Source organism: Daphnia magna, linkage group LG2 (genome assembly GCF_020631705.1).
Source record: "Daphnia magna isolate NIES linkage group LG2, ASM2063170v1.1, whole genome shotgun sequence".
NCBI classification, from domain to species: domain Eukaryota; kingdom Metazoa; phylum Arthropoda; class Branchiopoda; order Diplostraca; family Daphniidae; genus Daphnia; species Daphnia magna.
In genome coordinates, this window is record NC_059183.1 from 6,899,253 (window position 1) to 6,914,320 (window position 15,068).

The 15,068-nt window shown below is 38.9% G+C and overlaps 4 protein-coding genes across 6 annotated transcripts; 2 read left to right on the plus strand and 2 right to left on the minus strand.

The window, feature by feature from the left end:
• The first annotated feature begins 159 nt into the window (after positions 1–159).
• LOC123469869 (claspin-like) lies at positions 160–4,027 on the plus strand. Its single transcript, XM_045169214.1, has 9 exons — positions 160–204; positions 428–506; positions 582–1,288; positions 1,342–1,674; positions 1,732–1,891; positions 1,954–2,708; positions 2,783–2,944; positions 3,021–3,172; positions 3,934–4,027. Exons 1-9 carry the CDS (start codon positions 160–162, stop codon positions 4,025–4,027), a joined length of 2,487 nt encoding a protein of 828 aa, XP_045025149.1.
• Positions 3,972–5,974, plus strand: LOC123469638. 3 transcript variants are annotated; one of them, XR_006642922.1, is made up of 5 exons: positions 3,972–4,384; positions 4,551–4,629; positions 4,705–5,073; positions 5,153–5,766; positions 5,852–5,974. XR_006642922.1 is itself a non-coding variant. In XM_045168761.1 (4 exons), the coding sequence occupies exons 1-4, from the start codon at positions 4,355–4,357 to the stop codon at positions 5,218–5,220; spliced, it is 546 nt and encodes a 181-aa protein (XP_045024696.1). In that variant the 5' UTR covers positions 3,972–4,354; the 3' UTR covers positions 5,221–5,974. The 3 variants fall into 3 exon arrangements, 2 of the variants coding, with proteins under 2 accessions (XP_045024696.1, XP_045024698.1); XM_045168761.1 differs by having other exon boundaries at positions 5,153–5,974; XM_045168763.1 differs by having other exon boundaries at positions 3,981–4,384; positions 5,507–5,974.
• A 1,833-nt stretch (positions 5,975–7,807) lies between these two features.
• On the minus strand, positions 7,808–9,283 carry LOC116933228. Its single transcript, XM_032941060.2, has 4 exons — positions 8,781–9,283; positions 8,485–8,576; positions 8,309–8,377; positions 7,808–8,182 (listed from the first exon to the last, which is right to left on the minus strand). The coding sequence occupies exons 1-4, from the start codon at positions 9,160–9,162 to the stop codon at positions 8,108–8,110; spliced, it is 618 nt and encodes a 205-aa protein (XP_032796951.1). The 5' UTR covers positions 9,163–9,283; the 3' UTR covers positions 7,808–8,107.
• A 1,649-nt stretch (positions 9,284–10,932) lies between these two features.
• LOC116933226 (sentrin-specific protease 6) lies at positions 10,933–14,873 on the minus strand. Its single transcript, XM_032941057.2, has 9 exons — positions 14,390–14,873; positions 13,901–14,333; positions 13,130–13,809; positions 12,873–13,021; positions 12,674–12,802; positions 12,276–12,600; positions 12,049–12,185; positions 11,444–11,711; positions 10,933–11,380 (listed from the first exon to the last, which is right to left on the minus strand). The coding sequence occupies exons 1-9, from the start codon at positions 14,711–14,713 to the stop codon at positions 10,991–10,993; spliced, it is 2,835 nt and encodes a 944-aa protein (XP_032796948.2). The 5' UTR covers positions 14,714–14,873; the 3' UTR covers positions 10,933–10,990.
• Positions 14,874–15,068: the final 195 nt, after the last annotated feature.

Sequence of the window (15,068 nt, forward strand, 5' to 3'; positions counted from 1 at the left end):
TCCCCTCACCTCTTCTAGTAGTGGCTAGTGGAAACTGTTTGGGTTGTGAAAAAAAAACGCTATATTTGAACATAAAGATTTTTTTTATTAGCGTGTTCTTCGTTTTCACAAAGGCCACTTTTGCGGGATGGGAATGGTATCTAAAAGGAAAAAAAAACAATGAGTAGTGAAGGTCCAGTTAAGATTGTAGGAATTAACCATGGAGTATGTCTGCATCATTTCTTGTTGATGGATGGATGGAAGGAAAAAAGAACAATTCACTGTAAGACATGATTATGGCTGTTTCTTAACAATTAGATTTTCCATTATTTTTAAACAATGAGATTTTGCAAGCTTTGTGTGCTGTGTGTATTATATACACCACCTTATTTTGCCAATTTCCTCTTTAGTCTGTCTCGTTGATTCTCTGAATTTTTTTATGTTTCAGGATGTTACATTTTTTTGCCAGTCTCCAGATGACAATAATGAACAACACAGCTTACAAAACAAGCTCCGTGCTAACAGAAGTATGATTGGATGAGGTTCAAAATTTTAGAAAATGCTGTATTTCTTGAAATGATTTCATAAAATATTTTACACAGGTGTTCTTGCTGCTGCCAGCCGGTTCTTTTCCATCCTGTTACCTGATTGTGAGTTAGACCTAGATGTCTGCATCTCAATTGATCTGAGCTTTGAAGAACTGTTTTGTGTTCTTGAGTACATCTATTCTGGGAAGCTGCTGTGTTCAGTCAAAAGCAAAGACAGAATTTTAAGTATTCTAAAAGAATTTGATATTTTCGTGCCTGATCATCTAAAGAATTCAGTAGACTGTGGAAGAAATGGAAGTAGTGAGGCAGAAGTGGAAATAATATTTGAAGAAGCCATTGCAAGTGAACCAAAAACTACTAAAGATCCCACAAACATTTCAGAGGATAAATCTCCCTTTGCAACTTCTGCCGATGTTCGTGTAGTAAATAGTGGAGAACTAATTTTACGAGAACCCAATATTTCAAGCTCCAATGAAGATCCCTTCCAGTATGAAGAAAAGCTTCCAGAAAAATTCTCAAACAGTCATAAGATGTACAGCAACAAAAGTAAAACTCATTGTGGATCAAAAATGGCTATTCTGAATTCAAACACCAATGTTACTGAAACCATTGTTGAACCGGAAATCTCCAGACATAAAGATCCGGTCTTCACCGTAGTCACCAACCAACCCACTTCGCTGGAAGAAACGCTTGAAAGTATCGTATCGTCAGAGATTGTAGCGGTTGAACCTCAAGATAACCCATCGCTAAGTAATTGTGATGTGCATAGAAGTAGTGTAGAAGATGAATGGACTATTCAGCAAATACCGGATAGGCAGACCGTTACGCTGCAGTTCCCTGCCCAGATTCTTGGCAGTACGACTTTGAGCGCACTAAAAAAGGGAAAAAGAAGAAAATTACATTTGTTGAGGAAGAGACTGAAGACAGTGACCAAGATCCCGAAGATCAAGACCAAGAAGATTCTCTTGGTTACGAAGAAAATGATGAAGTCAAAAGTAAATCAGCAGTACAAACATCTAACGAGTCTGACGATCAAAGTAATGGTTTTGAACCTCCGCTCAACTTTGAAGTAGCTGCAAAAAAGCTGGATTCTTGTTTAGATCAAAGTACATCTACCCTAAGATCGGATGTGAAGCCTAGTTTGAAAGTAAATATCTTAATTGGCGCGTTAATTTCATTTTGTAATGCAATTTTAATGTTTCAGGGAATCGGATGTTCTAGTTCATTTGAGGATCTCACTCCAAACCTGGACGTGAGTGATAGTGCTGAAGAAGAAGATATTATTCCTAAGTTGAAGTGCACACAAAACAATGAAACCTCAAACGTCGAAGAACTATTGGCCCTCTGCTCGGGAAAATTCCCTGGTAAGTTGTGTCGAAGATTTGTTTTTTCGTTGTATGCTTAGCTAACTTATTTTACCATGTAGATTCACTTTCTGGAAGAGACACGCAAATAAGTAGTTTGACTGAAAATGCAGATGACGAATCTGATGAAGAAGTTAAGCCGTTCGCAAGAATAATTCCAATGGCTGATGAGGATGACGAGGAAGATGGCTCCAGTAGTGCTCTCCCAAAATTCGTTTCTGAAAATGACGCTGATGAACCTGGAACTGTGCCTTCTTTTTTAGAGGATGGAGAAAAATCCCTGTCAAAGGTGAAAAAAAGGGCCCGTGTTTGTCTGTCAGATGACGAAGATGAAACTATCGATGAAAACCATTCGTTTGTCGAAGAAGAGGAAATGCATGAAGAGGAACGAGAATTTAGAGGTCTGACTGAGTTTTTTGAAGACGAGGCTGAACTGTCCGGTTCCGAAGTTGGCAGCGGTGACGAAATGGATGACTGGAAGGAGGAGGAAGGCGATAAGGAGGATATTGATGAAAACGAAGTTCGTGAGCAAGTTGGAAGAGCCCATATGAAGACAATGCTTGATCAAGACCAGCGTGAAGTTCGACTTTTTCAAGAGCTTTTTCTCGAAGATGGAGATTTGCATTCTGATGGCGGTGGAAGGCAAAAACAATTTCGGTGGAAACAGGCTGATGGTGAAAATACTGAGGGAGACGGTGCCCGTCCAAAAAATCAAGAAGATGAAGAAGATGAAGCTGCTGAAGAACAGGATGATCTCACATGGAGAAAAATTCACAGTGATAGAGAAAAATGGCTCCTGCAACAAAAGTCGCAACAGGTGATCGTCCAACGACGTAAAATGTTTTCAGTTTACTAATCAACCATTTTTGCCGCCAAACATTTGGTGTACAGGAAACGAATAAAGAAGTGCCATTGGTTATGAGCCGGCAAACTAAAATGGTGAAAATCAACACTGCTTCCAAAACCATTAATCAAATTACAGAAGGCGATTCCTCCGCTGCTACTGCCAACGCCAAGCAGTCAACGCATTCTAAGGCGAACATTGTGACCACTGTAGGTTACTTTTACAAAGTGCTTAACACATTGTAGAGATCAGCGCTTATATACTTTCCTACTTTTCATTTTATAGGTGAGATGCGGATCTTTTTTACGCAGAAGTGAAAAAGATTTATCAGAAATTGCATCGTTGATGAAATCCGTGTTACCTGTTCAGGCACCAAGGGTCGGTTCCAATTTTGTATTTGCATCCATTACTCCGGAGAGGCCAGTCGCCGAGCAAAATAGGAAACATAAACAAGATGTAATACCAAAACTTAATCTGTTGTGTTCTTTTGCTTCCGATGGTATTTATTTTTATTTTTTTCAGAGTTCTAAATGCGATTCATCCAAGCAAAATCCAGCACCAGCCAAGAAAGCTAAAATGCCTCTAAGTGCAAAACTAATTTAACATTTAGTTCAATTAGTTAGTTTCTCCATATCTACTTAATAAAAAAATAATTTAGTCGTACCTTTCAAAAGTGTCAACGACAGTGTTGACTGTATGGGGCAGATACGTTGTGTATCGATTCGATTCGGCGATCGATATGGGTATGCTATGCCCGAGATACAGCGGCTATTTTATAACATGTATCCCTTACACATCCACCCCACACATCCAATAATCGTACACAGAACCTTTAAATACCTTGATTCCAGATCCGAAAACATCATGCTGCAAGTTTTACAACAATTCCGCAGTTTTTATTTTTTTTTATTACTTTTCTATTTTACGGGTAAGTTTTAATTTATGAGCTGTATACACGTATTGTTTGTACACATCAATCAATTTTTCTAGTGCATAAAAAATTTTTGCATTACATTATACGAACTAAATAGGTCCCGTGCACGTCGCTAGCCGGACCACGTCGATAACATTTTCCGTTTTTTTAATCGAATTCCCAAATTTTTTGATTTACTTATGAATTGATGGTATGCGTTATTGAATTTCTCGTAATGTTCATTTATGACATTGCTACTTTTTTCGAAAATTATTCGTAAATTAGAATTTACACGGAAACTGCAAGGCTTTGTTATAATGGTGTTTTCGGATTGAAAACGTTCCGCGACACGCTTTTCCGTTGGCAACTTCCATGGTGATTTCCACAAGATACCACCCCATGTTCCAAATACATGAAATACCGGGTCCCCAATAGATTAACTGTAGTGTTGCTATCGTCTATCGTTATCCTTATCCCCTCACCTCTTCTAGTAGTGGCTAGTGGAAACTGTTTGGGTTGTGAAAAAAAAAACGCTATATTTGAACATAAAGATTTTTTTTATTAGCGTGTTCTTCGTTTTCACAAAGGCCACTTTTGCGGGATGGGAATGGTATCTAAAAGGAAAAAAAAACAATGAGTAGTGAAGGTCCAGTTAAGATTGTAGGAATTAACCATGGAGTATGTCTGCATCATTTCTTGTTGATGGATGGATGGAAGGAAAAAAGAACAATTCACTGTAAGACATGATTATGGCTGTTTCTTAACAATTAGATTTTCCATTATTTTTAAACAATGAGATTTTGCAAGCTTTGTGTGCTGTGTGTATTATATACACCACCTTATTTTGCCAATTTCCTCTTTAGTCTGTCTCGTTGATTCTCTGAATTTTTTTTATGTTTCAGGATGTTACATTTTTTTGCCAGTCTCCAGATGACAATAATGAACAACACAGCTTACAAAACAAGCTCCGTGCTAACAGAAGTATGATTGGATGAGGTTCAAAATTTTAGAAAATGCTGTATTTCTTGAAATGATTTCATAAAATATTTTACACAGGTGTTCTTGCTGCTGCCAGCCGGTTCTTTTCCATCCTGTTACCTGATTGTGAGTTAGACCTAGATGTCTGCATCTCAATTGATCTGAGCTTTGAAGAACTGTTTTGTGTTCTTGAGTACATCTATTCTGGGAAGCTGCTGTGTTCAGTCAAAAGCAAAGACAGAATTTTAAGTATTCTAAAAGAATTTGATATTTTCGTGCCTGATCATCTACAGAATTCAGTAGACTGTGGAAGAAATGGAAGTAGTGAGGCAGAAGTGGAAATAATATTTGAAGAAGCCATTGCAAGTGAACCAAAAACTACTAGAGATCCCACAAACATTTCAGAGGATAAATCTCCCTTTGCAACTTCTGCCGATGTTCGTGTAGGTAAGTGAAATTAGTAACAATATTACATCCTTACATCTTTTTTGGGTTTAACATTTGAACTGTTGGACTTCGTAATTAGTTTTTTACCTGGTTATAGTCGCTTTCGGCAAAAAGCGCGTTATTGGTCCGAAATTCCTATATGTCTGAGCCATTGTTCAAAATGCAGCTTTAACCTGATAGGTCTACAATAGCTGCCGTATTTATCCCAAAACTGAGGGAAAGCAAAATAGGTTTAACAGAAACTGAAAGACTTTTTCTCATATGACACATGGTCTCAAAACTTGTTGATGTTTCCATACCAAAACATCTGATGCTCAATTTCTGTTGCTTTCCTTGCTAGTTCATGTTAATTTGCCAACTTCTTTTTTAAAAAAAAGGAGTAGACTATCTGCATTTAGCTTATTAAATATTTTTTCTTAAAATATTATTTCAGGCGTCTTAACTGCCTATTGAAGCAAAAGTAGACTACACGGCACCATCGCTGTTCATTAGGCCTACTTTGATATTCCTGATGGGCCAGGATAAAATGCGGACCGCGGACTGCGGACTGCGGACTTTCACCTGCGGACTGGCCCGAAATTTTTGACAGCAGTCCGCAGTTTCTCCACAGGGTAGCTGTCCGCAGTCCGCGTATTATACGGGGATACAGCATTCCATATAGACATTTCTATGCGTTGGTAAGGCAGAAAATTGGTAAGCAAAGTCTTCATTTCATAATCGTATTTAACATTAAAATTTCATAATATATATAGCAGCAAAATTTGACTTGTTTTTACAGGACAAGACAGATCAACCTTATTTTTGTCATGCATTGGCTGTTGTTCGATAACTGTTGCTTTTTAAAAATATGTATGGATGCAACAATTCCAATGAATAAAAATAAAAATGCGCACAGCTCTTAGCAGCTGACTATTTTATTAATTTTTTTCCTATAGGCCAAATCCATTATATTCTATTTTCTTTTATGCACAACTAAGAATTTGAATTAGACAACCGTAGCGCAGTTAAGTCGTCCTTCAGAAGGCGGCAACGTGGTACCAAACTTTGCAAAGAATGGTACCACAAGGAATGTCTTCCAAAAGAACAGCATTATGCCTTTCAGGAGTTTTTAAAAACCCCTTGGAAATACCCCAAATCCTTTTAAGTTTATTACATGTTTTATTTGCATTGTTGTACGAAGAGTTTACCTAGTTCAGACGTAACCATGATATATAAACTGTCCTTTACTTTCATATTTTGAATAATGCATATGTTGACTTTTAAATACTATTTTTAGTTTGAAATTTAATATCAGATATGGGCATGGAGTTCGCAGATACCAGTCCGCAGTTTCTCCTGTCCGCAGTCCGCGGTCCGCGTCCGCATTTTATCCTGGCCCATTCCTGATGCATGCTGCCACTTCCCTAAATCGTTAGTCGTGCCGCAAGGTTGAGTACTGAAACTAGACAGACTTTCTTATCTACAACTTGGCCTTAATGAAACCTAGAAGGAAAAGTCCGCTTGAATGTGCTCTCACAGGAACACCATTTTTTTTTCTTCTACGTTTTCGCAGTTCATGTAAATAATTTCTTTCATTTTTTTCTAGGCTTTTTCCTGTAAAATTTTAATTTCTCAAACGTAAACTTGTTCAAAAACGTAGGATATAAATGCTTTTGTGAAAGCACCGTGAGATCTCTTTGATTGTGGTTGCTAACAAAAAGCTTGCGTTTATGCGCAAAAAATGTGTTACAGAAAAAGTCAATTTTGACTGGCTGTCAAACTTATAGATTGCGCACACAAGAAATGGATCGTAAACAACTTGAAGAGACAGCAGAGTCAAACTGAATGAGTATCGCTTTGATACTTGTTGTATAACGCTATAGACGGCCATTCATGTACCGCAAGTATTTTGTGCATGCTCACCTCATTTACCGATCCTTAGAGACTATTCCTTTACAACATTTTTCACAGCTGAGATGCCGTGCAGCTCTCGCTTTTAAGTAGTTCCAAAAGATGTGCATGGTTGCTGTGGCGATAAACTGTGGGTTTGACCGAAGCGCTCGCATGGAGAGATTGTACCACAACATGAAACCATTTCGAGGCATCGCTCCGCACTGGTCTAATCAATGCAAAAGACCTGCATGTAGAACGTAGGCGTAATAGGCCTAGCTAAAGTTTATTGAATTATTTTTACTAAGACTTAATTGAACTTAATTAACTTAAAAGACTTAATCTAGCTACGCAATTGGTGTGTAGTTGTGCTTTTTATTCAAATAAGTAGGCTAGTTTGCAAAAATAATTGTTGACGCACAATAAGATGATAGCCTTAGACGGAGCTGGGGGGGGGGTCTGATAAATGCACAATCCATTATCACCTGGAAAAACTTATTTGGCAGGGCATGGAGTGTCTAGTACTTTCCCGGAAAGTTCATATTCGTCGTTGTTAACATTATGACGTCATTGCTAATCAATAAGAAAACAAAAATTAGTCTGTGAGTCATAGAATTATGCTGCATTCATCTCGAGGCAACCGCTTCTCGATCAACTTTTCTTATACTTCCACGTCATCGAATTTAAAAATTACTGACAACAGAGAGTTTCATTTCGAAAAGTATTCTTATGTGGATGTAATCTAGTTCTATATTTACCCAACCAAATAGGGAGATTTACTACTGTATACTGTAGGCCTACATTAAAATTACCAGAGTTAATGCGCCTTTAAAAAAATAAAGGATAGAAATAACGACATTAAATATAGACTCAGACCTCTTTTGAACATTTATTATTATTATTATATATATATTTTTTTTACTTTGAAACAAAATCAAATGAAAAAATTTGATGATTCCAGAACAGGGTTTCTGGCTTGAAAAATAAAAGGAAATTCATTGTCCAGGAAGTACCGTATGATCTCTAGCGTTCTTAAGCGCTTTTCCCACTGCCACTGTCATTGTCATCGTCTTATGGTCGGCAACTATCATATAGCATGAAGGTATCCATAATAACGGGTGATGACAGCCCAATTAAACAATGAGACGTCAGGATAAGTACACGTTTAGTGAGGAACACCTCGCTGTCGGCTTTCGTCACTGTTAAGCCGTTGGCTGACGCTCAAAAGATGAGTTTCAACCTAAAAAGAAAAAAAGTAATGGGGAGGTCGGAAACTTCAAGAAGAAAAAGAAAACATTTTGTTCAAATTGAAAAGAAACGATATGCTATAGTCTCTTCATGCTAAAGAGTAGAGCAAGTAACATACCACTCGATAGAACAGACAGGAAACAGGAAGTTCGTCTTCGCCATTTGGGCAATGGCGCACACCGTCGCACTGAAATCAACCATTGCTCATTTAGAAAAAAAAAAAAACTCTGGATTTTACATAGTGAAAACGAAGACGGGATGACAGTTTAAAATAATAAGAATAAAGCTGCTTACAAGCTGGAAATCATCGATGCAACGCCAATTTCCATTTCGATCTGGTGTGGGACAATAGAATTCTGGCTGGCCGTCTTTGGCTGTTGGGCATTCTATAGAATATTCACAACCATTTTTAGTCAGACAGCAACCGCACATCATAAAGGGGCTTTTCAACATAAAACTGTGGACTTTAGCAGCCAATGTTACGGTTACTACAGCGTGTGCACTCCCTTCATTAAACAGTGATAACCTAATAGTATGGATGTCTTATTTAAAAACAAAATATGCCAACCAACTCTTAAACAACGACTTACGGCCTGATCTGGCGAGGTAGCGATACTGGTAGAGTGGATCTAAATGAATAGGAAATCGTTTGATTCGACGTAATCCAGTGGGCGTACGAAGTTTCATGCGTGATTTGATGACATTCTTCTTTGCTTTTGATAGTTCGCTTTTGTTGCTGCAACAGGATGACTCTTCGTGTACCACCGCTGAATTTTGGGCTTCCGGACTTGTAATCGGTGGATAAACGAACGTCTTCATCTCAGAATGCTGAACAGGGATTGGCGGGAGCATTTTTAGACTGAACAAAGTAGAGGAAGAAATACTGTTGCTCGGAGGACAACAGAATTCTAAAGGAAGACTAAGGGCGGTAGGCATCAAAATTGCCACTGATACAAAAACTTTCCAGTCCATCGCCTATCCCGTCGTTCTGACTGAAGCTCTGATGACTATCGTTATGAATTTGCACTATCTAGGTACCGAAATTTCTTTTAGAATTTAGACAGCTTGTGTGAGCAACGACTAAGTGTTCTATTATCTTTTGCAGCTCTCTTTTATAGGATTGGATGCTCTCAAGAGAAGCGACGACTAAGGATAGCGCCATTCACCATCGTACGCGCAGTCTCCATAAGCCAGAAAGATAATATGCTGCCTGCCAGCGTCACATTCACCATGTTATAGAAAAGCATATGCCTCTCTATGTGCCACGCACATTATGAAGACACTCTCAATCCGGCAAAATGAGCTGAAAGGCAGAGAAGTGCCGTCTATTAACTAATTTTAGAAAGTGCATCTCTTAGCACCTGCTTTGATGTCAATTAATATTGATATGGTTCCGTCATTGAGATTAAGTCTTCGCCGCCTTTTGGCCTTAAAGAAAGTTAGGGTAACAGCGGATAAGAGCCCACCACTGAGTTTGGTCTATTTGGCCCCTCTAGCCTAGAAAAAATTCACTACTCAACACAGAAGAAGAGCGGGGCATTCCAATATATTTCTACTTATTGGCTCATACCACGACTTTCAAAATTGGAAAGTATTTGTTGTGACGCAAAGCACAATAAGGCTTAACACAAGTAGAACAAAGGCAGAGTATAAGTTGCTGCCAAGTGCAGCTGGAAAGATGTACCGGTAGCCTACTATAACACAAGCCAATATATTCATTTGAATTGAATGATTCTGTTATGCGGTATAGTAGGGTGAGTGCGATCGGTAGGGCTTGGGGAAAGGCACCTTAAAGAGAACGAGAAAGAATATTGACGGAACAAAGACGTAAAAAGAACATTATTCATGGAATACATCTTCTCTTCACAGCGACTTCCCCTGGTTCCTTTAGTAGTTCGAATGACTGGCCCTGAATGACGTCCAAATGAGGTCCAACATTTATTTTGTTAGCAAATACGCATTCCTTAACATAAAGTGACTCCTTTTACAAACCAATGGTATAAATGTAAACTAGACAGACGATGAAGTAATCACGTGACACAGTATATCTTTCTCAACACCGACTGGAAAAACTTTATTTATAGGTCTTTTGCATGAATCGATGTCGACTACACAATACCGTATCTTTTCTGTAGAAACGCGATAATTTGGTTGCACATTTCACTTTAGAGCTAATTTCTCGGAAAAAAGACGAGCGACAATTAAACCACTTTAGTTAGATGTCTGCATGTCATCGACATTCGTATAAGCATATAGGCTCATACGGGTCGTCCCTTTCATCTCAACAAAGACCTTCCGGTTGTACCTACATCCAATTAGACATCAATGAGCTCACGTGCCTGTGACATACCACGGAAAAGGTGAAATACACCATGTCAAGGCAACTTCTATTAGAAACGCCGTGGTTTTTATAAAGCGGTTATTGATCTCGGCAATTGTGGTTACGCGAGTCAGACGTCATGAAAGTTTTTGCGAGATACGGATACGTAAGATCCCTGAAATAAACGATACAAAAACGATCTTTCCTTTGGATTGATTTGGAAGTGCAACGCGCTATAAGCAGATGAAAATTTAAAGCCTAAAATGTAATCACACACTTGTAAACACAAATTCGATTTGTGGCATATTCTTTAACAGATTTTGTCAATTGGCAACTTAGTTTCAACGTGGTTTCCAAGACGACAAGACATTCAAAACACTCATTTCGCTTTTCTTTGTAATATTGATATTGAAATTCTAGGGTTAAACCTTCCAACAATTATATTAACGTAAAATGGGCCAACATAATGACGTACAAGTTTTATTTTTCGATTTCACTATTTCTTTCTTGGTCACCAACAAATTCAGACTCGGCTCCATTTTCAGCGGCGTTCTTATTTTGAGGTGCCACATTCGACTTTCCGTCTTCTGCCATTGCCTTTTCGGCTACGGTAGCTGCCTTTTGAATTTCACCAGCGCGGTTATTCGTAACACTCAAGGCAGGTAAAGCTCGACAGTGTTGACGATCCTGAAGCGCAATCTTCACATCTTCTTTGGGTAGTAAGTCAAGAACCGAATCAGCCATGGGATTCATTTCTTTGGTGAGTCGTATCAGCAAAAACTGGATGTTTTTTCTTTTTCTTCCGGCGATATAAGACGGAAACCAGCCACTTAATTTAATGTTCCGTATGTTATAATCCAAAAATGGATTCTGTATTGCCAAGCAATTAATTACATTAGGATATTTTCAAACTGATGTGCTTATTCGACTTACTTTCATAAAGTATTCTGCGTACTGAAGAACAAATACGCCGCAGTCATACGAATTATTCTGTTGAGGCACGTCAAGGCATGCGGATATCATCGTCTTTTTTGAGAAAAGGTTACATGGGTCAACTAGGTTGTCGGCCATACTTGCTTTTGAATTCTCAACAGGAGTTCCTCTCTTAACTTGATATTCTACCATAAGGTACTCGCGTAAGGTGGTCGCCACTCGATTATGGGCGCTTCCAGCTAAAGAGTCAAAAAATAAGATGCAGGGCCTAGAAAAGGGAAAAAAATTTGAGAAATCGTCTCGTGCATCAAATATCACAGCAAACTTAAATACTGAGAATCACGGTCAGTAGGCTGTTAAGCTGCCTTAGTAACCCACTTGCGAAACATAACAAATCGAACCCAGGGAAAAGAATTCCTGAGAACAGAGTTGACACACACAAAACAGTCTTTCCCAGTTTGGCCTCCGGTTGGTGCAAAAGGAGTCGAACTTGGGAAAGATTATTTCGTTCGGTCTCCCCTTTTCTGGTTTCGATTTCCTAAGTCTCGCTAGCGCCAGTATAACCGCACATTGTAGAACGGAACGTATGAGAACAAAACCATTACTGTTTGATGGGTTCGGTAATCTTCATAGATTTTTCAACAGTGTTATTGTCTTGCGGGAACAATATGTCTTCATCGTCGCTTTCAGCTTCGTCTCTCTCTGAGCTAATGCTAAGCGTAACTGGGACGCTTTCCGTCACCTGGAATAGCGAAAAGAAATGCACACAGAAAAGAATACGTTGATTTAGCTTGTGAGAAAACCGCGATTACCGAACCGACAAATATACTACCTTCGAATTTGAACTAATTGGCGTAATGGTTGTATTTCCAATGTGAAATGATTCTCCATTCAACGTCACAAGTTTTGATTGTCCATCGGGCGTTTTCTTAGCGACTGTTTCAAATTGGGGGATGATGGGTTTGTTGTCTTTAACGGATATTGGTCCAGACAACCCGGGAAAACATACAATGGCCAAAAACCAATGATTGCGTTCGTTGATAGGTATCACGAGATAATCCTTTTCGAAAATGTCCACTTTTTTCGTCCAGGATTTAACTCTCAAATGCCGCTTCTCCTTTAAAGAGAGGGACGAATCGTCTTCAATTGGATGTTTTCTGTGTTAAGATGAATATAAATTAAACTCCAGTACCCACAAATAGAATTTGCAAAATTGAACGAATTGCATACCTTCCACTCATTTTGGCTGGGTGAGTAGTAAGTCGCTGGTAGAAAAATGATGAAAACACATGGCATCTGTGTTTCAAACTATCATCTAATTTAGTGCTGAAAACGTATTTGACATAGAAGTCGATGATGCTGTCGAAGACAAATACAAGATGAGAAGTTATAACCTCCATAAAACAAAGCACAGAAGGCTGTCAACTACCTGTCATTTAGAAGATTGTCTTGATTCAGGCAAGCATAGTCTTCGGTTGTGACAGAGAAACGATCTGGTCCATCTGACCATGAAAACATTTGGACTACTGGTAAAGGGTTTCGAGGAAGCGATTTGGTTGCCCCTCTAGTTATACGCATCTACGTCAAGAAAAAAAAATTAATTACAACAAGCTTTGCATTTAGCTTACGACCTAATTAGAAAATGGGTTACTAACCAAATCAAATTATTTTGGTTCGAATACTTACTTCGTTTTTGCTATCACTTGCTTCAAGTGCTTTAACGTCTTGCTTTGAAGACGAAGAAGCTCTAGTTGTCTCGGCTGAAACAGCAGTTCCCGAGGGAAGACGTTGCAATGCATCTCGAACCTCCGGGGGTGAAGAGATAAGCAAGAGTTTATTGGCCTCGCTAGAACTTATTTCACGAAAAACACCTCTAGGAACGAAAGCTTGCTTTATTGCGTTTTTAGCTGAATCGTCCAAACTGCAAGGCAGCAACGTAAGCCGCTTCTGACTTTCGTCTTCACTAAGACTGTCCCAATAGGGGCCACTTTTATTCAGGCGTAAGCCAGACGAAACCCGACGGCACAAGGTTGGCGTAACAGTTAGGAAGATGACCGGAAGTTGTCGATTGAAATGCGCTTCCATTTGCAACAACTGCTGAGTTGGGATAGCGACGTCTATCCATAAACAATCGTTTTGCGAGGGCTGGTCATGGGCGTAAAAAACCGGTGCTTCCAACATGATTCCCTCCGAGGAGAACAGGACGCGTTCCGTAGGTATAAATTTATAAGATCCAATTCGAACTGAACGACAGTTTACAGCAAAGAACGGTCCCCTTAAACCACCTTCTTTCCACCGAAGCAAATCGATTGATCCCTTTTCCTCTTCTGTATCACCAGGTAATACTTTGGTCTCTGAATCTCCATCTAAATGATAGTATGATACATGCCCTTTAGTGTAGACTAACTCACAAAAAAAGAATGATGGATAATGGAAAAGTTGTATTTCTTATCTTACCGTTTAAAATGTTTGCCTGTACTTGAACCTCAATGGCAGCACTGGCAGTTGACTGCTGAAGGAATTTTTCACTATAATCACATTTAGCTTTTTTGGTTTCCTGAAAGGAATCATCTTCATCACTACTCAGTGTCACACATTGTGGTTCATCAAACTTGGTTCTAGTCTGCCGAGTAGGTTGAGACTTTTGAACACGTGGACGCCTATTCCCATATGATGGATCTTTGGACATCTGCAAGGTTTCTGATAAATCGTTCCCAGGCAATGATTCAAGGCCTAGGGAGAGAAGGGTTGTTTTTTCCTTTTCAAAGGATCTCATGCATCTTGTGCATTTAGTAGTAGATGATGTAGAGAATCCACAATGGGGACAGAAAGCACTATCTAGAGGTAACAATTGTTCATTTTTCCCCTCTAAATGTGATTCTGATTTAGCCTAAATAAATCACATATGATCTGAAATGTTTGAGGCATTAAGAAGGTTAAACTTACTGTTATCCCTAGTTTCTGATTTGGTTTCTGATTGATCACTTTAAGGCCAACTTGTTTTCTGTAATCTTGTAATGTCAATTTCACTTTTTGATCCTTGCCACATATGTTTGAATTAGATTTCACTTCAATATTTGGCAAGGAATTTTGCAGAACCAGGCTGGGTAACCTGGAAAATGTTGAAGTCTGGAAAGAATTTTCCTGATCTTTTGTCAATAAAATTCTTTCTGTGTTTGACAGGGCTACCTCCGGTTTGGAACTCTTGCTAACAGAAACCCTCTGGTTTGAACTTACGCTAGTTACTGACTTGGAACTCGATTCCCCCATACTAATTCTAAACGCCCAACCATCTGAACCCAACTCTACTCTCACACAGGGCTCTGCGCTTACCTGTGCACGTGTGAGAAATTTGACTTAACAGAAGAAGAAAATAAAATACCAAAACTTGAGACTCGACGGCAGCTCCAAAACAGCCAAATAGAGTAATGCCAGAATATTGTCATTCATTTGGTTTTCATTTCAGTACACAGGTGGCTGCCGTAGAAAAAAACAGCGTATGGCATGTTACGCGCTTACGGTAACGAGTTGAACTATAAGAAAATTGTATAATTTATAACAATGATTTCTCTAACAATGAAATTCAATGTAAATGCCAACATTTGAAATTTCTCGTTAAAGGGAT

Excerpts from the sequence above, each read along its gene's own strand:
- LOC116933228 (XM_032941060.2), bottom strand. The coding sequence starts at position 9,162 with ATGGACTGGAAAGTTTTTGTATCAGTGGCAATTTTGATGCCTACCGCC. Across the intron at positions 8,577-8,780 it reads CTACCTCGCCAGATCAGGCC|AATGCCCAACAGCCAAAGAC; the intron begins GTAAGTCGTTGT and ends AATATTCTATAG. Across the intron at positions 8,183-8,308 it reads CCTGTCTGTTCTATCGAGTG|GTTGAAACTCATCTTTTGAG; the intron begins GTATGTTACTTG and ends TTTTCTTTTTAG.
- LOC123469638 (XM_045168761.1), top strand. The coding sequence starts at position 4,355 with ATGGATGGAAGGAAAAAAGAACAATTCACT. Across the intron at positions 4,385-4,550 it reads GGAAAAAAGAACAATTCACT|GATGTTACATTTTTTTGCCA; the intron begins GTAAGACATGAT and ends TTTATGTTTCAG. Across the intron at positions 5,074-5,152 it reads TTCTGCCGATGTTCGTGTAG|TTTTTTACCTGGTTATAGTC; the intron begins GTAAGTGAAATT and ends CTTCGTAATTAG.
- LOC116933226 (XM_032941057.2), bottom strand. The coding sequence starts at position 14,713 with ATGGGGGAATCGAGTTCCAAGTCAGTAACTAGCGTAAGTTCAAACCAG. Across the intron at positions 12,803-12,872 it reads GACAATCTTCTAAATGACAG|CATCATCGACTTCTATGTCA; the intron begins GTAGTTGACAGC and ends TGTCTTCGACAG. Across the intron at positions 11,381-11,443 it reads ACGCAGAATACTTTATGAAA|AATCCATTTTTGGATTATAA; the intron begins GTAAGTCGAATA and ends TTGGCAATACAG.
- LOC123469869 (XM_045169214.1), top strand. The coding sequence starts at position 160 with ATGAGTAGTGAAGGTCCAGTTAAGATTGTAGGAATTAACCATGGA. Across the intron at positions 205-427 it reads TTGTAGGAATTAACCATGGA|GATGTTACATTTTTTTGCCA; the intron begins GTATGTCTGCAT and ends TTTATGTTTCAG. Across the intron at positions 1,675-1,731 it reads ATGTGAAGCCTAGTTTGAAA|GGAATCGGATGTTCTAGTTC; the intron begins GTAAATATCTTA and ends TTAATGTTTCAG.